Raw genomic sequence first — 20,879 nt, 5'->3', positions numbered from 1 at the left:
TGTGATGGACCTGCACAGATTTGCTCTCTATTCCTACAGAATTGTTTCATTTCACAAGTTAAATTCTCAGCTCCTCTGAGAAATTATCAATATGATTTTTAGCAAATGACTTGCCTTACAACACCCAACAGTAACTGAGGAATTTAATCAGAGCATAAGGCTGCTGTGGTGTCTGTGCAATTTATACTTAAACAGCTCACAATTAGGTGCTATTCTGGGATCTGCTTACCAAGAGAACACATTGGAGATGAAACCCATGCCAAAGACGTGCCTGGTTTGAATAATTTCTGATTTGATAATATCTGCAATGTAGCTGAAGCAAAACCAGATACATCCTTGGTAAAGATCCACATTTTGAGACCATATTAATTTCCGGATTCCAGTTTTTGCTGGTGTGTCAACCAATATAATTCACAGATGGGGACTACTACCCATTATTCTCACTGTTGCTGGCTCCAGGATCATAATTTCACAAGTGTTTATTGAGTACCCACACCCAGTAGTAACTATGAAGACTGTTAAAAGAAACAAATATACCATTCAATCTACTCGCTGCAAAAATGTTACAAGGAAAGCTAAGAACCAGAACACAAAACAGCACTTGAAAATTTTTTGAAATTATGAAGGAAGTGAAGAATTAAAAGAATATTGTTCTTGAACAGAGTATTTTATTGCAATGATGCAAACCCAACAGCTGGCAGTAGATGGAGTCCTGGTTTATGCAATCAGCCAGACTTGGAAAATGCTGCTGCTTCAGCTCCTCTGATTCATTTGCAAAGGCTTTGCAAACGCTCCTCATCTTCTTCTAGAGCTTTCAAAGGGTGCTGGATGCCCCCTATTTTTCAAAGAATTCACTATTATGTGGATTAATAAGCACATATTTATGTTCTCACTAAGGACGAAAGCACTGAGACTTGATATTCAAAAACTCATTTAAAGAGAAACTCAATTTTTGCAAAAAGTCAGCTGCGACTGAAGTTCTTCCAGCTTTTTTTTCTGAAAGAGGCGACTTTTCTGCAGGTTACTCGCAAGTTAAGCCTCCCAGTGTGGCACAAACATAAAAAATTCAAAGCTCACAATCCCTAAGGAAGCCAAAACTTCCATCTCTGTGAGTATGCCCACAAATTTACTTAAAGACAAAACCTTTCTAAAAGCAGTTGAAGAATTACGGAGCACACCAGAATTACTTTTAAAAAGCTCATAAATGAGGACTAAAAACATGTGAATAGAAGGCACCCATCTATTTAGAATTTGAATGGAAGAATATGAAACTATTCCAGAAGAAAAAGAAGCCAGATTAAGAGATTCAATCCAGGGATTCAGTAATAAAGAGCATCCCAAGGATGAGGACCTTCAAGCAGGTACAGCCCAGCATCTCAAGTGAAATGTGAGGCTGATGGAAAAGTGTGTTTGTGCAGAAGTATCTCTGCAGAACACACAAGAGCACAGACATGCACAAAACATATCAATTCTTGTTGATTAGATATAATCAAACTCATCTAGGAACATAAAATAAATGTCTTTTGAAGCAAACATTTGCCCACGCTTACAACTGACAAGTTGTAACATTGAGCACATGCCACTTATTAGCTGTTGCAAGGGTATAATAAAGATAAAAATCTAATTTCAGGTGTCTTCTCATAATTACACACTTCAATTGCAATTGCTTCTTTCAAGACAAAAGTGAAAAAAGAGGAAATCTCCTCTTGCTCAACTGCAGCATCACTGTGGAGTGGTGCCACTTACTTATAGGTGATGTTAAACCCTGTGAGATTATAGGCAGCATCACTGAAGAAATGTAGAAGAGCGTATCCAGAAGTAGCAACAACTTCGGGTACTGTTTCATTGCTGTCTTTCTCAGGAACAATGAGACCACTGGAAAAGTAAAAGAACAATATTAGAAGTAAAATAAAAAGGAGCAAAGCAACAAGGGTAAATGCATCAGTAGTAATAAAATAATGAAAACTCAATGTGTTTCCTTTATTTGAAGTACAATGAATCTGTGGAATCATAAATAAATGTATACCAAAAGCATTGATCTGAGCAAACCTGAAGCTATCTAGAATATTAGTTATCCTTACCAAAAACCTTTCCCTCTCTTGTTATTTAGCAATGAATTAAGCAGGACCTATTCATAAAATGAAGTGGCATGTTTGGAAACAGAAATTAATGTGTCCCTAAAGAATAAAATCTGCATTACAAAGTCAAACTAAAGGTTTGCTGAGCCCAGATCTCCTCCTGACTGTGGGCTACAGAAATGATTGGGAAAGGCTGTGACAAATGTGTAATCCAGCTTCCAGACACCCAGTGCAGATGCTTAGACCTCGAGAATGCACCCAAGTCAGCAAGGTTAAATAAACCATTCATCCAGGCTTCTATCTAATTCCATTCTTATATCCTTTTCACCTGAAAAAACTGCAGCAGTGCGGTCAACAATTTAACTCCATAACAGCAGAGAAAGGATTATTCTACTCATTTTGGACTTGCTGCCTCTTGGGCTTCTTTTCTATGAGAATGTTGAACAGCCAGTCATAAAATTGCAGACTAGCTTGCATTAGAAGCTTAAACCAGAGACTTAAAGCTAATCTTGTTCCACTCCCTGCCATGGGCAGGGACACCTTCCACTGTCCCAGGCTGCTCCAAGCCTTGTCCAACCTGGCTTTACACACTTCCAGGGATCCAGGGACAGCCACAGCTTCTCTGGGCAACCTGTGCCAGGGCCTCCCCACCCTCCCAGGGAAGAATTCCTTCACAATATCCCATCCATCCCTGCCCTCTCCCAGTGGGAAGCCATTCCCTGTCTCCTGTCCCTCCATGCCTTGTCCCCAGTCCCTCTGCAGCTCTCCTGGAGCCCCTTTAGGCCCTGCCAGGGGCTCTGAGCTCTCCCTGGCTCCTTCCCTTCTCCAGGGAACATTCCCAGCTCTCCCAGCCTGCCTCCAGCCCTGCAGCAGCTCCAGGGCTCCTCTGCACTCTCTGCAGCAGCTGCAGCTCCTTCTGCTGTTGCCCCAGGGCTGGGCAGCTCTGCAGGTGAGCTCTCACCTGAGCAGGGCACAGGGGCAGAATCTCCTCTCCCCTGCTGCCCATGCTGGGCGATCAGCCCAGGGCACTAGGGTGTTCTGGGTCCCAGCTCACGAGGCTGTGAGAGCATGTTCAATCTCCTACCCATCAGCATTCCCAAGTCATTCTCCCCAGGGCTGCTCTCAATCCCTCCACCCTGATACTTGTGTTCTGTTCTGATACTTGGGATTGCCCCAGTCTGATGCAGAACCTTGCACTTGGCCTTGTTGAACCTCATGAGGTTCCTATAATGCTGCTCCTCAAGCCTGGCCAGGTCCCTCTGGATGCCATCCCATCCCTCAGGCATGTCAACTGCACCACATATTCCTGTCATCCCTTCTTTTATAAGCTCCACCTGACTCATCACATCCACATTTGTTGTCTTTTCCATCCTAGCAGCCTGTCACACTCCCAACTCCCACCTCATTCTTTGCTTCACACTTCTGGACGCCTTTGGCTGTTTCTCTCACCATTCCAGGTTCTCTGAGATCCTCCAGCCTTTCAGTTTTCCAGGACTGGCAGAGAGAACAAAGATGGTGGGCACGACTATCCACAGTATTCCAGACTGGACAGACTACAGATTCATATAATAGTTTGTCAAAATAATTGGAGTAAACTGACAAGGAGACTAAATGAGCTTTGAAAAAAAGTAACTACTACCTATTTACCTATTGCACTAAATACTTTGTATCTGAAAGGGAATGTTTATTCTTCATTTAACCAAGGCCTGAAAACAACAACACAAAAAACTAAATTCCTCCCTCATACAAAAGGCATCAAAGTGAGCACAAATTCAAAGTCTATAGAATTTATGTTTTTAAAAGCCTTTATCCATGCACAGCACATTGTCTATCACCCCCTATTCAGAGTCAGCTGCTATTTTCCTGTACAGATCCATCCTTCCCCAGCCTCACTCCCATTTTCAAAGGCAGAGCTGGAGCTCTATGACAAGCAGAGACTTCGAGTTGCAGAGCAGAGTGTGTCAGGCAGAGAACCAGAGGCAGCTCCAGCCTTTCCCGGGAAAGCAGCCGAACCTTCTCCCGTGCCCTGCGACTCCTGAGTAGCCAGGGCCACCATCAACTGAAAGGCAATGATGAAAAGAATTTCCCCCAAAAAAGAGCTTAGTTTTCCTCTAAGCAAATGCAGTTGAAGATTGTTTCCTAGGACAGAGTAAATGAGTTTATCCACCAAAGGAAATCACTCCAAGCTATCTACAGCATCCATTAATACCGCCTGGAAAGCACTTTTTTGTGACCTGAATTTTTCTGTCCCAGTGATACAATACAGTGGTGTGCTCCAAGAATAGAATGGACACCCAGTGATCCTTTTTGCTACAGATTTTGGGGTGTTTGTACCAAAAATTGCAGATGAACAAGGTACCTACAGTGGGGTCACACTGCACACTGCACAACAGCCCTTCCTGCGCAAGACTTACAGTGGACAAAAAGACAGCCGTCATTTTACCAACAATGCCATAAAATCACTGGAACCTGATCCCGTGTTTTGGCTAAACAACTCCAGCACATTTGCTGATACACAGTTCAATAAATACTTCCTTGTGAGAAAGCCAAATTTCCCCCCATTGCTCATTTGCATGTCAAGGATATGGGATTAAAAGGCAAAATTAATTCCCTTTTCCTCTTTCTGGAAGAGGTGCCTTGTTTCATTCTCAAATTGGAGACTTCCGAAGTTTATCTCTCCCAAAAGACCATCTCCCACAAAACCAAAGAACAAAAAGCCTAACAAATTTATTGTTTGGTTCATAATATTCCTTTGTAATGGAAACTGTAGGACAGTACATCTCAACCACAGGAAAACTGAGATTTGAAGATAATTCAGTCAAGGCAAACTGTAGCTCAGGGACAAGAAAAAAATTTCTTTGTTCTGGTTTCTTCTTCAGCACTTACCACTGATATTACAGGGCAAAATAAGTGGATGGCAAGAAAAAAACTCCCCTCAATAATGTTTCCTAATAAAAGGACTAACACTAGACAATTTTTTTGTTTTTCCATAGGAAACTCAAATTTGGGATTTGTTTGTCAAGAACAGTTACCTCCGTAACGGATGCTTGCATCCCACTTTCTCCCTTATTTCCATCTTTTTCTGGTGATTCATGTGTAAATAACCAAAGAGGATGTTATCCCACCTACACAAGTTTCAAATAGTCTGAGGAAACTTAAACATAGAATGATCTGGGTTGGAAGGGATCTCAAAGGTCATCTAGTCAAACTCCCCTGGCAAGGGCAGGGAAACCTTCCACCAGACCAGGTTGCTCCAAGCCCCAGCCAGCCTGGTCTTGAACATTTCCAGGGATGGGGCATTCCAATTTGTTTCATTTGTATTCTAATTTGTTTCAGAGAAACCCATGAAAAGAACACAACACAATGGTAACGATCAGATCCCTGAATGGTTGAACCTCGAAAACAGTGAATAAATCAGCCTGGCTCCAAGCATCATATGGAATAAACAGAAGCACAAAGAGAATTTACATCTGCTGTGAAAAGGAATCCAATAGGCAGAATCAGAATGATAAAGGATTATGCAAAATTTCCTTTAAACTATGATCCAGAATCTCTGAGCAGCTCAACTCTGGCCAAGATTAGCATGTTTCACAACATTAACGCTTTTATTTTCTTCAATAAGATTCCAAAACATTTTGCAACCATCTCTACTCCAAAGCAAACAAACACTCCTACTCAGCTCAGCTGCCCAATGACACCCAGGGAAACCTCTGCTTTGCACTGAAATAACATCTATTTTCTCTACGCTGGATTTGTGGGGTTAGAGGCAGAAAGTAAAACAGTATTACAGAATCAATGAAACATAGAATGGCCTGGGTTGGAAAAAACTTTAAAGATCATCTTGTTCCACTCCCTGCCATGGGCAAGGACACCTTCCACTAGACCAGGGTGCTTCATGCCTCATCCAGCCTGGCTTTGGACACTGCCAGGGATCCAGGGGCAGCCACAGCTGCTCTGGGCAACCTGTGCCAAGGCCTCACCACCCTCACAGGGAACAATTCCTTCACAATATCCCATCCATCCCTGCCTTCTGCCAGTGGGAAGCCATTCCCTGTCTCCTGTCCCTCCATGCCTTGTCCCCAGTCCCTCTGCAGCTCTCCTGGAGCCCCTTTAGGCCCTGCCAGGGGCTCTGAGGTCTTCCTGAAATCTTCTCTTCTCCAGCTGAACACCCCCAGATCTCCCAGCCTAGCTCAATGGCAGATGAGCTCCAGCCCTGGGAGCATCTCCACAACCTCCTCTGGACTTGCTCTGGCAGCTCCACATCCTTCTGATGTGGATCCTCCAGATCCTTCTGATGTTGGAGGCCCCCAAGCTGGATACATGCTCCCATGGCAGCGAGGTCTGGGAAAGAACTGAGGGAACAGAATAGAAAAATAGAGGACAGTCAACCATATGGCCTATGTACAAGGAAAGGTAGAAGGGATGAGGTTTCTCTAACCTCAAGGAGAGAGAACTGAAGAAAGGTGAAATCTAATTTTTGACCTCAACTACCTCAGGAGAGATTAGAGAGGAGAGAGTAACAGAGGTTCACAAGGAAAGCACAGGAGGCAACACACACAGGTTGTAGCAGAAGATATTTTGGCTAGACATTAGTATTAGATTCATTTTTTATCATTTTTATATTTTAACACCAATCTCAGAACCACTGACCCAGAGAATCAACAAAATCTCCATCCTAAATTGACACCTTGACTGGATGAAGTCTTGAGCAAAGGGCTCTGATGCTCACTCTGCTTTGAGAGAGGGATCAGACCCTTCCAGCCCAACTCACCCCTACACCCGAATTGGGTGCTCAAGTGCCGTACTGACCAGCAAGAAACAAGGCTGGTGAGCTGATCCTGTTTCCTAAGGGAACAAGGGGCTCACATGACCATCCATCTGGCACCTGGTAACAACCACCAGGAGCTTCTGGGCCACTGCCAAAGGTCTTGCACAAGAACAACTGAGTTTGATAAGGAAAACACCCCCTGCCAACCAGAGCAAAATGAAAATAATGTGCAAAACCAGCTCTGGTAAATGTTCAATGTGGAGTAAAGTTAACAACAAAACCAACAGAGTTCACAGATACTGAGAGGAATTTATCTACTTCAAATTTCTTCATCAGTGCTGACCAAGATGCTGCATTTCTTTCCACATTCTTTTATTGCATTTTTAAGCAGCACATTTACACAGTCTCATTGTGCCTGTGATCACAAATATAAACCAGAAAATATAACACTGTTTAATTAAAAAAAGCTTGATGTGCAGGATCAGACAGCTTTGGGGGCTCTCAGACTACAAGGAGTTTAGTCTATGCAGACACTTGAACTGTGTAAATGTTGTCATTACACAAATATTTATTGCTGTTAAAATTGAAAAAACAAATTTAAAGCTCCCCTATATTCCAGTGCTGAGGATTTCTGAGATCATCCTGTATATATACAAGACAGATACAGGACAAATATCATCTTGTGAACAAACATAAATGAGCATCAGAAGGTCAAGAAAACAAAATGAGAGCAGTGAAGGAAGTGAAGACTCAGGGAACTGCTGTAAAAAGCCAGGAAGGGAACAAAAACTGAGCTCAGAGAGGGAGGAATTTCTAGTGTTTATCAACAAACGGAAAGTTTACAGGGTCCAACTGTACAAAGCTCAATCTTGCAAATCTCCTGGCAGGGTGCAAAAATAATGAACAAGGAAATATAGTTATGGTAATAATAAATTTAATATAACCCAAGTAAATAGAGAAAATATGAATACTGCTCTTAAAAAATTCGAGTGCATTTATTTTGTGTTAGAGAAAGGTGGTTTTCAACAGATGCTTTCTGGTACTTCACCAAAATAAGACGCATCTGCCATTTCCTGAAGTTGGATTACTGAACACCACAGCTCACTGCTAATGAAGATGAAATTCAAATGTCATCTAAAGAAGGAAATAATTTTTTTTCCTACTTCAAAAACATTATTATACTAAGTTCATGTTTGCTTGTCCTCAGGCCCAGTCTTCCTGATTTACAGATTTCCCAGTCTGAACTATACCTGTTAATGTTGTGAACTCCTTATAACCTTAATTTAAAAAGCCTATTAATTTTTGGAAAATACACATGAAATGGCAGGCACAAATCATCATCATTTCACTTTTTCACCAGTGTATTAAAAAATAGCTTGATTAGAGCAAAATGACATTGGGTCAAGATGACATTTTCTCTTCTTCCTGCACATCAATCAGGGCATGATACCAGAGGAGCACTTCCAGGTGGCATTGCCAGGTTTCTGGAGGTTTTTAGAAGAGAGCAGGTTGTTTCTTCTTCAAATGAAGTATCCTGTTTTGATGTCATGTTAGTCTGGAGCTTTACAGGAAACCTTCCTTCACTCCAAAACAACTCTACATTTGCAGTTGAAGACCAAAAGAACCACATGTGGTGGTTTAAATTTTTATCAACTTTTGTCCCTCTGCTGATCTTCTCTCATAGACATTACAAGGATTTTCTATAACAAACACAAAGTATTTTTAGACCTTCATTTCACAAATGAGAGGAAGCCCAGCAGAAGTTTAATTCTGGAAACAGTTATGCAGCGACTTGGAACAAGCAGAGGCCCAGGAGAATCATTAGTTTTTTCCATACAATAACTTGGGATTATTTTCCTAATTTCAGTTTAAAGAATAAAAAGCATAAAGTAGTGGTGTCACTGTGAGACTGAAATACAGAAATGCACAAGTTACATTTAGGTCTCAGCATGAAATGTCGATTGTTCACTAGCATCCACACTGCTCTCTCACCACATGGACGAGCCAAATACCTGCAACCTACTGGCAGAATGGATATTTTTACACATGTCAAGAGCTGGAGAAGGACATTTGACGTGGAATGGAGAGACAGGACATGGGGGAATAGCTTCCCACTGCCAGAGGGCAGGGATGGATGGGGAGGAATCCTTCCATGTGAGGGTGGGGAGGCCCTGGCACAGGGTGCCCAGAGAAGCTGTGGTGCCCCTGGATCCCTGGAAGTGTCCCAGGCCAGGTTGGACACTGGGGCTTGGAGCACTCTGGGTCAATGGAAGGTGTCCCCACCCATGGCAGGGGTGGCACTGAATGACCTTTAAGGTCCTTCCCGACCCAAACTGTGATTCTGTTTTAACAAGGTTGATGCATCACTGCTGTTCCTGAACATGTTCCAAATAGCTTAAAAATTTAGAGTACATAAAAGATATACATAATTCTATGAGAGCTCCATGTCTACAGTATTATCTGGCTTTTGCCCTTCTGTCTGCACTGACACACTACAAGTTGAACTCATAACTCATGTTCAAACTCATAAATGGGGCAATTTTCTCCTCTCAAAGGAGCCAGCCTATCAAATCATCTCCAGCCCAGCCAGCTGACAGTAATTTTTTTGTCTCAAAGAATCAGGATTTGGCAATGAAAACATAATACTTACATGCTACAGTGCAGTGACATGACTTGTTCATTGTAAAAGCAAAGAAACAACTCCTTATTTGTTTATGCAGAGAAACAGTGCACAAAAGGACACTGGCTGTATGTGCTGCACTTGCAGTGTTATACATTTGGATTACTGGATCATATTTACACTGTTAGAAGCCACATTTAAGTCAAGTTCTCATTAACTGGCTACAGTTAAGAGTTTCACTAAAGAGAACTTACCTAAAAGCTGCCAGTAAGGGAGCATAAATTGAGTCTCCATCATACACATACAAGTGGTCCCAACTGCACTCTGTGGCAAAATGATTGAATCGAAGCCTGAGGATTGTGTTTGGCCTGTAAAGAAAAGAACAATAATTAAAAGATTTGTAATTAGCCACTCAACACACAGGGCAAAATCCCTTCAACACACTCCTCTGGCATGAAGCTCTGGTCTAGACAAGACTAAAACTGAGTGACGGTGTAAACCGTAGGTGCATCAGACAGGCTGTGGCTCAGTGTTTTTCGGTATGCAGCTCCCCTCATATTAAGCAAAAAGTTCTTTATGGTCAGAAAACAGTGTCCTGTTGTGCAGAACAGATCACAGAATCACAGAATATGCTGAGTTGGAAGGGTCCTTCAAGGACCGTGAAGAAAGAGGAGAATGAGGAACGGTGCAGAAAGGAAACGAGAACACTAAGGAACACATGGCTTACTTTGTGTCTGAATTTCTCCAGTGTCTTCAATGGCCCACTTGGATTGTACCCTTCCCTGCTAACCTCAAAGCCCTCTGCACAATGGAATGCCAGCAACAAGGTAAGAGCACTCAGAACTGAACAGCTTTGAAGGCGCTGCTTTCCAAGTCCAGATCTCTGGGAATTTCACTTCTGGCAGCGAGCTTGGGCTCTTTTCACATGGTTGCATATTTCAGCTGGTTTAATCAGCATGATTATCTCTCTTCTGTTTACCACCATGCTCTGACAGCAGGGTATAAGCAGTCACAGGCAGGAAAAGGGCTCCAAACTACATGTCTGGCTACAGAATAGAGAGGAACATTTCTGTCTTTCCAGCAAGGAAGATCTCACTTCAAACCCCATAAAGCAGTGGTTCCCCAGGAAGCCTATCAGTAGTAGTAATTACAGGCTGGAGGAGCAGCTTTGGTGACATTATTGAGGATTCATGAGAAGCACATCACTTCTGATAAAAATGAGTCACAATACACTTAAAAACAGAAATTGTGAGGATTAAGCTGGTTGTGTTGGGATTGCTGAAGCTAGTTTGTCTGCAGTAACACTCTTGTGAAACATTCCTTAATTATTTGCAATTGCAAACTGTCTGCAGGAGTATTCCTATTACCTACAAAAATTAGAAGGTGTAGCTAGTTGGAGCATCCAACTTTTGCTCGTAACCACCTCAAACAACTGGGCTCCTTACAGAGTTAGTAGTGAGTGGTTACCTCTCAATTTCATCCTTCTGGATGGCTCTATGGAGCAGCTTGCCCTTAGTTTTGAGTACCTTAGGAGCTTAGGAACTTAACTTTCTCAACTCAAATGTCTGAAGCAGATACAATGAATAATTCCTCTTAACTCATCAGACCTCCCAAAGAACCACAGAATGGTCTGAGTTGGAAGGGACCTCAAAGACCACCTTGTTACACTCCTGGCCATGGACAGGTTGCTCCAAGACACGTCCAACCTGGCCTTAGACACTTCCAGGGATCCAGGGGCAGCCACAGCTTCTCTGGGCAACCTGTGCCAGGGCCTCCCCACCCTCCCAGGGAAAAATTCCTTCCCAATATCCCATCTCTCCCTGCCCTCTAGCAGTGGGAAGCCATTCCCACTGTCCTCCTGTCCCTCCATGCCTTGTCCCCACTCCCTCTGCAGCTCTCCTGGAGCCACTTTAGGCCCTGCCAGGGGCTCTGAGCTCTCCCTGGCTCCTTCCCTTCTCCAGGGCAACATTCCCAGCTCTTCCTAGCCTGGCTCCAGCCCTGCAGCAGCTCCGGGGCTCCTCCAGACTCTCTCCAGCAGCTGCAGCTCCTTCTGCTGCTGGCCCCAGGGCTGGGCAGCTCTGCAGGTGTAGCCTCACCTGAGCAGGGCACAGGGGCAGACTTTCCTCCTCCCCTGCTGTTCACACCAGGGAATCAGCCTAGAGCATGGGGGTTTCTGGGCTGGGGCATGTCCAGCTCTCACCCACCAGCACCCCCAAGTCATTCCCCACAGGACTGCTCTCCAGCCATTCCCCGATGTGTTTGTGCTCTGGGTTGCTCCAACCCTGCTGCAGGACCTTGTATTTGGCCTTGTTGAACTTCATGAGGTTCACACAGTCCCGTGTCTCCAGTCTGTCCAGGTCCCTCTTGATGCCATTCCCATACAGCTTTGTGTCCCCTGGCAAATTTGCTAAGGGTGCCTTGATCCCACTGTGCGTGTCAGCAACAGGGAGAATACTATGGAAAAGTGCACTTTGGCACTGCAGTAAGTTCTGCTCCTCCAAGATGTCAAAAGGCCTCAGTTTATAGCACCCAGTGCAAGTTCATGCTCTCACATGACTCATGCCCATGTACACACCTCTCTACCAGCAGATTCAGGGAACAACATAGAATGTGACTGAACACACAGATGTTATCATACAGTATCATATCTCACCATGGAAAAGCTTTAGAGACTAAACAAAAGGATCTCACAGTCCCAGCACCAGCTTGGTACTATGAAAAACATATTTCAACAAGTGAAATGCTCTGAACTGCTGCATCATCAATCAGGTGACACAGGATAGACACTAATTATGCTACCCTTAAAAACCTGTGCAAGAAATTGCTGTAAGCCATATAAGGATCAAATACAGAAAGGGCAGCAAAGTGAGGGGAGAGATCTGAGGGACTTCTCCCAGTTTAGAAAATCTTTGCAAAAAAAGTCAGTGGTCCCTTTGAAGTCCTCATGGCTCAGTGAGTAAAGAAACATCTGAAGTTCATCACTACAGAAACGGAATCTTCGTGAACAAAAACTTTCAGAGTTTTCTCTTGTTTCTCATACTACTGAAAAATCCCATGTGTAGTGAATGCCATCATTTGCACAGCCCAATATGATATCAGTTGGTAATTCACAATCCTTCATTATTTATAGAAATGCAATGATTTTTGTTTACCACATGCTGTTTAAACACAAACCTCTTAATCAGAAGTCAGTTTGGAGGATTCAGTTGCACAAAAACCTATTTACCAAGAGCAATTAAGTGCTGCCCTACCTAGCTTTTAGAATAGCCAGAAAGAATCATGAGACCTAAAAATATTCAATGCAGATAAAACTCACCTAAAAGTCCCAATAGCAACATGAAACCCCAAGCTGCTTCTGACACTCACCTTCCTTCAATGAGCCAGGTGCATTTTGTCTTGTATTTGTAATTTCCAGGCCCATCTGTGACATACCCTGAAGGTTCAGTGAGTCTACAAATAAAGAAACAAAGACAAGCATTAGTCTCCAGTGCTTTAAACATTCAGAAAAGATCCCCTAAATTTTGAAGATGCATCATTAGATTATTATTGACTTAAGAACCACCATAAACAAACATACTACAGCACAACAAAACCCAACTGGGAGTCTCCCATTGAACTCTGTGCCGGCCTTCTGATGATTGTTCTTCAAGAACAACATCCTGAAGGACATCACTTGAAGAGTGATGGTTTCTCTATCAGATTGATGTCATGGTTCCAAATCCATATGTATGGACACATCACCTAAACAGCAAAAGGAATTTTGCAACAGAAGCTCAAATTATTCCTAAACTATTTATTTACACAAACTACACCATTCTTGCATGCAGTTCAGATGAAGTCCGTGGTGCAACCTCTCACCCATTCTGCATTTAACTCTCCACAAACTCCTGGACAAGCTCCTGAATGGAACATCAATTGCCAAGCACAATCCCTGGAAGTGATCAAGACAAAGCTGGACGAGGCTTGGAGCAACCTGGTCTCATGGAAGGTGTCCCTGCCTGTGGCAGGGGGTGGAACGAGGTGGGCTTTAAGGTCCCTTCCAACCCAAACCATTCTGTGATTCTATACTGTTATCAACATCTGCAAACACTGCACAGTGCAAACTCTACACCAGCAAAAGCCAAACCAAGAGCCAAGCCACTGGGATACACATTCCCATCTCATATGAATTAGTAAAAATATTCCAGATTAATTTTAACAAATTGTTGAAGTATTGCAGAAACTGCTGAAAATAAATGACACGGAAGGATGGCAGCAAATGGCAGCAGCATCTGAAGGTGCTCAAACACCATGTTCTGGCAGAGCATACATTGGCACCCAAAACAAGATTCCTTTCTAGGCAATTTATAAACTCCATCATCGGCACACGGCTGGAGCAAATCACAGCCCTCTGGCAAAATTCAACTGTCCTACTTACAACACAGCTTTAAAACAAAAACACTGTAAATTTAAACTTGGAAAAAACAGAAGAATGCAAGATCAGAAGTTCCCAAAACTGGTATCTTGGAACCTTTTCTGTGTCTTTTCTCAGTGATCTGTTAATGTTAGCATCTTTTTAAAATATTTTGGCTGAGTCAAAAATTATTTTCCAAACTCTTTTCCATCAAGTATTTTTAAGGTTGATCTCTTATTCAAATTAAAAAGGCAAAACCCACAGATTTTTAAAAACCACCTTCCTCTGTTTATAAATTAATGCATTATAATAATACTCTACCTAAGAAATTGAGCTGAAGATTTTTAAAAGCCAATTACTGAAGTTCTGCAGAAGATGGACATTTAAGTGAGTGAAGAAAAAACTCAGATTTTTGGAAGCACCTGTGCCTTCTGTGGAGACACAGATGTAGGTGTGGACAGAGATTAGATAAAAAACCATACGCATACAGAAGTTGTAGACTTAGGCTGGATATTGGGAGGAAACTGCTCCCTGGGAGGGTAGAGGAGCCCTGGAACAGGTTGCCCAGAGAGCTGTGGCTGCCCCTGGATCCCTGGATGTGTCCAAGGCCAGGCTTGGAGCAAGCTGGGATACTGGAAGGTGTTGCTTCCATGGCAGGGTGTCAAGGTTTGACCCTGGCTAAATGCCAGGCACCTACAACATCTACTCCCTCTGCTCTCTCCTACTGCGGACATGCAGGAAAGGGAGGAAAAAAAAGACTATTAAACACACACACACACACACCAGACTCATGAGTTGAGATAAAGCACTGGTGGGAGGATGCACTGGAAAAGGGCAAATACAGGCTGAAAACTTAGGTTAATAAATCACTTTGCAACTTTAAGAGTCGAAGGATATATGAGAAGTAAAAATAAGCTCTTAAGACACCGTTCTTTCACTCACCCCCCTCCCTCTTAATTCACTATTTCTCTGCTCACCCCCCTCCCTCCTTCCAACCAACAGCTTGGGTAGGGGGCAGGGTATTGGGTAATTTCTTAGTCCATAAATACATTCATCACTACAATTCTTCTACTACAAACACTGTTTCTCTGCTCACCCCCCTCTCTCTTTCCAACCAACAGCACGGGGAGGGTGCAGGATAAGGGGTTTGTTCTCTGGTCAGTCCATCAGGGAGAGGGGTTCTCTACTTAGCCATGGGATCCTTCCCACAAGAGACAGTCCTCTGGGAACTTCTTTGGCGTGGATCCAACCTCACGAGCAACATCCTGCCCGAATTCTGCTGCAACGTGGGGTTTTTGTCCATAGGGTGCTGTGCAGACTCTCCTGAGCTGAAGCCAAGCTGCTTCCATGCCAGGAGCAAGGCCTTTCTCTCCCTTGCAAGGCCTTTGTAGCTTTAACTCTTTAGATGACACTCCACACAGCTTCTTTCAGGTATCCCCCTGCTCCTCTGGCGTGGGCACCTCCCCACGGGCTGTGGGTGAATTTCTGCACCCCTGTGGACTCCATGGGCTGCAGGGGACCTCCTGTTCCCCCATGGTCATCAGCACGGCTAGCAGAGGGTTTTCAGCTCTGGCGCCTGGAGCACCTCCTCCCCCACCTTCTTCACTGACCTTGGTGTCTCCATGCTGTTCTCCCTTCACATATTTTTACCTCCTCCTCCTCTAGCTAAAAAGCAGTGCCTGACTACTTTGTTTTGATTTTTTTCTTAAATATGTTTTCACTAGCACTTTTAATTGGCTCGCACTTGGCCAGTAGCATGTCCATCACTTTCGAGCTATCAGAGATTGGCTCTGCTGGACTTCATGAAAAACTTCCAGAACTTGCACTCAGGACACACAGGAGCTATCTTTGTGCCACTCCCCACCCCTCAGACACTTCTTCAGGCCGAGCACAACAGCTTCTGAGGGGTTTAAATTTCTCTTAGATGTTAAAAATACATTGCTGGTGTTCTGAGCTATGCAAAACCACCACACAGGGGTTGGAATGAGATGATCTTTAAGGTCCCTTACAACTCAAGCCATTCCATGATTCTGCGATTTATATTTATTTTAAAATCTTTGAAAATTCAAACCACTTATCTACTGACCAGGAATTCACAAAACCAAATGAAACTTCCAAATTGGAGGGTGTAACATCTAGTCTTTTTGTCTAAAAAACCATCCTTTTGAAAATAATATCCATGAAAAAGCCATGAATCAAACAGTATCGACACTGATAGAACTTTGCCCGCAACCAAGAGCAAGGAGATTCTGAAAACCTGAGGAAATCTCTCAAGCTAAAAACAATCTCATGCCATGTGCCAAGCTCTCAGGGAGCCTCTTCTCATAGAACTCTTGCAACTATTTTATCTGGAAACAATTAATTCATCCACCACAGAAAAGCTACAAGAGAGATAAAAAAAATAAAATAAAATAATCCTGTTAAATACTGTGGCCCCAGCCATGTCACATCCTGGGGGGGGTGGGGGGGGGTGCTAGTAAGAGCATTTCAATATCAGTGTCATTCAATGACGTTTCAGCAATGTAAAACCAAAACACTGAATTTAGATTTAAAAATATAAGTGAAGTCCACCTTTGATACGCTATTAGTAAAAACTTACTTGTAAGTTACTCAGATTCCTTACTAAACTTCCTGCCATTATGAACAAATAAGGGATATTAAAAATCTATAATAAATCAGAGTTGACATCTCTGAAAAGAAAATAAATAGGAATTAAGTTCACACTACCTGCACTGCCGGGCTAGAGCAGGGCAGCAGCATCCATGTTCCTTTATAAACACTCTCCCAGACAGACAGAAATAAAGCTTCAGCACAAGAGCAAACAAATTTCATCTTTCCATTCAACAGAGAAAGCTCAATTGCTCTCCCAGGTCCAGTGAAAAAGCAAACAGCCCCCTGTTCCCCTCACTCAGTGCTGCTTGTGCCCTATGTGAGGCAGGGCTGGGGGGCTCAGATAACTGGAACATGCTCAACACAGTGCTTTGGCTTTGTCTGGGAGCAAAGGCTTGGGAAGGGAATATGTGAGTAACTCGAGAAGGAAAAGTATTCCAGGAATGAGAGACTTCAATGCAGAATGTTTTCCTGACATCTATCAGGCTACTCTCCCATAGAAGGCTCCTACCTCAGGTAATCTGTCACCAACACCACCAGGCTCAGGGGTCTCAGGCCCCACAGAAAGCTTTGGCAATGTTTATGATGTGGGGTTCAACAAGGCCAACTGCTGGGTCCTGCACTTGGGTCACAGTAACTCCCGGCTGAGGCAGAGGGGTTGGAAAGCTGGAAAAGGCCCTGAGGGTGCTGGTGACAGCAGCTGGACATGAGCACAGGGCTGCCCAGGTGGGCATGAAGCCACTGACCCCTGGGCTGTCCCAGCTCTGGAGCTCTGTTCAGTGCCTGTCCCCTGTGCTGGCACTGCTGGGGCACCTCCAGTGCTGGGGCAGCTCTGGGACAGGAGAGAGACCCTGAGGGGCTGGAGGTGTCCAGGGAAGGGAACAGAGCTGGGAAGGGTGTGGAGAACTCCTGAGGGAGCTGGGAAAGGAGCTGAGCCTGGAGCAAAGGAGGCTCAGGGGGACCTTGTGGCTCTGAACAACTGCTGCCAGGAGGGGACAGCCGGGGGGTCAGGCTGTGCTCCAGGGAACAGGGACAGGAGGAGAGGGAACAGCCTCAGGCTGGGCCTGGGAAGGTTTAGGTTGAGTATTAGGGAAAATTTCTTCATGGAAAGGGCAGTCCAGCCCTGGCACAGCTGCCCAGGGCAGTGGTGGAGTATCCATCCCTGGAGGGATTTCAAAGCCCTGTGTGGATGTGGCACCTGGGGACATGGGGCAGTGGTGGCCTTGGCTGTGCTGGGGAATTGTTGGAATTAACAGTGTTAAGAGGGCTTTTCCAACCTAAACGATTCTGTGATTCTACGGTAATTTTATTACTTAGATGGAGAATTGGACATCAGAAAATATGGAAAAGCATCAAATACCACTTGTCTTTGCTAGCTTGGTAAAATATGTTGCTGCTACACATGAAGTGCTTCCATACGACCTGGGTTTTACATCTGCTACTCTGCAAGGAGAAGCTGCTACACCCTAAGAGAACAAAAACGTCAGGTCTTGTACTACAAGGCCCTAAACTACAACAGCAACTTTAAAATCTCCATGGTAGAAAAAACAACTGCAAGGATCTATTCACAAAACTCAAGATTAAAAAAAATACGTAAGTATGGTGCATAAATACATAAGCATACATGCATATACACACAATACTTAAGGTTTGTTTCAAACTTCATTGTTCACAACAGTGTTGTGTCCACTAAATTTTTCACTGATTTCCAAGTGGACTGCAGTATTTAAGAATCAAAGGGAAAGAAGAGAGTTAGGGAGCTGAACCTACAGCCTGCATATTCAAAGAGCTCCAACCTTGAGTGCTGCCTATTCCAGCTTTTTTTAAGAAAAAGACAAAAGGGAAGCAATGACATGGATGAAGATCTAACACAAAAGAACTTCAAAGGGAAATATTTTATGCAAAAAGATTCTGCATATTTAATTACTCCCCACTCATTCCAGGAGCCCCTGCAAAGCACAAAACCAACACAAGAAAATCAGGCAGCAATCAATGGTATCTCCTGGGTAAACAGCCAAATCAGATATTGGAAATCACCAGATAAATCCACGTGGTTTTAGTAATAACATGAGTAATACTAGCAGCGTATATTTTTCAAATACAAATTAGTATACACTGAGAAAACTCCTACAGAGACAGAACTGCACAACAAGGCAAAGCCTCAAAGCTGTTGACTAATTACCATCTAATAAATCTAAAGTGATCCTGTTGCTAGTGAGCACAAAAACTCACAAAAAGTACCACAGAATTTAAGATTAAATAATTTTGCAGCATTTACTGACAAAGCATTGTGACATTAAAGGTTCATTACATGCTGGCAACAGGGTGTTGAATATATTTATTTTCATCAGAAGTATTATTAAAGAAAACATGCAGCTTGCCTTTCCTTCATTACTCACCAGAAAACGTAAGCAGGCTGGTTTGGTTCATAAAACACATTAAAATTTAACCTCTAAGTGATCATCATTGTATTCCAAAATGGGTTTGTATTACTTTCAGTTAGACTGCTGTGACATTCCCAGTGAAGACTTACCAGCATCTTGTCTGGAGAAGTTTAGCACAACCTTTTCACTAAAAAAACCCTCAAACAATTAATAAAAAACCAAACAAAACACCAAAACCAACCAATGAACCAAAACCAACAAAAACCAACCAAAAAAACTAAACACAAACCCCACACACACACCAAAAGACCCCCAAACAACCAAAACCACCAAACAAACACAAAAGCCTCTTGTCCATCCTAATTTTGAAGCTGCTAAATCTAGAGATAGATGCAAACAATGAGTTTTTCTCCTTTTCCCCTTCTCCTTCCCAAGTGCTCAAGCACTCCACAATTAAAGGTCATTGTTTTGGGTATATTCGGAGTTGAAGGCAATAAAGAAAGGGCTGTTACAGCTTCTTACCAGAACAAACACTTTCTAGCCTAAATTGATTAATAATTTGGCTTTGTTCATGTTCTCACTAAAAGCACTGAGGTTAAAGGACATATATTATAAGCAAATGCTTTCATTTATAGGGATGGAATAGTGATCAGCCACACTGGGGAAGAGAGAAGCAGAAAAACAATCTACACAGCTATTTCATTAATTTCTAATGTAGAACAGCTAAATCCCTTCTTCTGCCACCTCAGTGCCACGCCACAGGTGAAGCTGGGAAGATACAATTAATTACAGGCCAGGTCTCACAGATGAAGGCAACGACATTACTACAAAATCCAGTTTGATAAGGATTTTACCTATGCAGCAACAGGCACTTAAAACAAAGACTATGAACCACTCCATGTGTACACAGAGACCCTCTCCACGTACAAAGCCTCCAACACAATTGACATAAAGTCCTCACGATGAGCAAACTCATGCAAAAGTCGCTGCTGTAGTGTAATCATGGAATCCCAGAATGTTTTAGGTTGGAAAGGATCCCAAAGCTCATCCAGTTCTACCCCTGGCCATGGGCAGGGACACTTTCCACTGTCCCAGGTTGCTCCAAGCCCTGTCCAACCTGGCCTTGGACACTGCCAGGGATGGGGCAGCCTCAGCTTCTCTGGGCAACCTGTGCTCCACCTTCACAGGGAAGAACTTTTTCCTCACAGTAAATATTTTTATCCTAGTAATTAAAATACTTTTTTTTGATAAATTATAAAAATCATTAAAATTACCTAACCTTGAGACTAAGACAACAGAAACTATGAAGGAAAAGCTGATTTCCCTCCACCAACTCCCTTTCCCCATATCAGAAGCACTGAAAAAAAACCCCAGAAGTATGCTGGATCCCAAATGACACTAGCACTTTCCCACTGCTTCAAAACCATTGGTTAGAGATGCTGCATTTCATACAAGCCACATTTGGACACACCAGAAACATGCTGGAGCTCCACTTTTGTCCTTGCCTCTGAGTTTCTCCACTATTACATTCAAACTGAAAACATCCCAAATTTAGGTCCCTGCATATCCTCCTATTTCTTTTTTCCCAGCCTCATCTCAGAGACCACAAAGCAGCATTTATTCCCTGCATAACCACAGCTTTATCTCTGCCGAACCAACCAGCCAACCTGCACTGTAAATGTCAATATTACTGTGTACCTTCACTTCAAATCTTCCCCCCATTCAAACTTACTGGGTAAAACAAAGAATACAAGATATTATTATTATTATCATTGCTATTATTATTATTATTATTACATTGAACGGGTGCGTTCTTCACACAAGCAGTGTTTGTCAGCACATATTTCTGTGGCATTGTTCAGTTATCTCTATATGACCTCTGAGCTCTGCTTTCACACTGCAACAACTCCCATCTTAGCACTCTTATTTCTTCGAACACCTTCCTCAGTGTATGTTATGCAGAAATGTTACCATTGACAAAAGGCCAATTCATGAGGTCCCCTTGAAGCCCACCCATGCCCACCAC

At 43.2% G+C, this 20,879-nt stretch overlaps 1 protein-coding gene across 1 annotated transcript in view; it reads right to left on the bottom strand.

The window, feature by feature from the left end:
• Positions 1–20,879, bottom strand: part of ATRN (attractin) — a 147,024-nt gene that overhangs the window by 97,293 nt on the left and 28,852 nt on the right. Inside the window, exons 2-4 of the mRNA XM_085059314.1 lie at positions 12,833–12,916; positions 9,721–9,834; positions 1,747–1,875 (exon numbers count right to left, since the gene is read on the bottom strand). Coding sequence (XP_084915440.1) covers positions 1,747–1,875; positions 9,721–9,834; positions 12,833–12,916 — 327 coding nt within the window. The remainder of the gene's footprint in view (positions 1–1,746; positions 1,876–9,720; positions 9,835–12,832; positions 12,917–20,879) is intronic.

Source organism: Lichenostomus cassidix, chromosome 4, assembly GCF_008360975.1.
Source record: "Lichenostomus cassidix isolate B80296 chromosome 4, HeHo_3.0, whole genome shotgun sequence".
Taxonomy (NCBI): domain Eukaryota; kingdom Metazoa; phylum Chordata; class Aves; order Passeriformes; family Meliphagidae; genus Lichenostomus; species Lichenostomus cassidix.
Note: the sequence above shows the minus strand (reverse complement) of the source record. Positions and strands in the feature narration are given on the sequence as shown.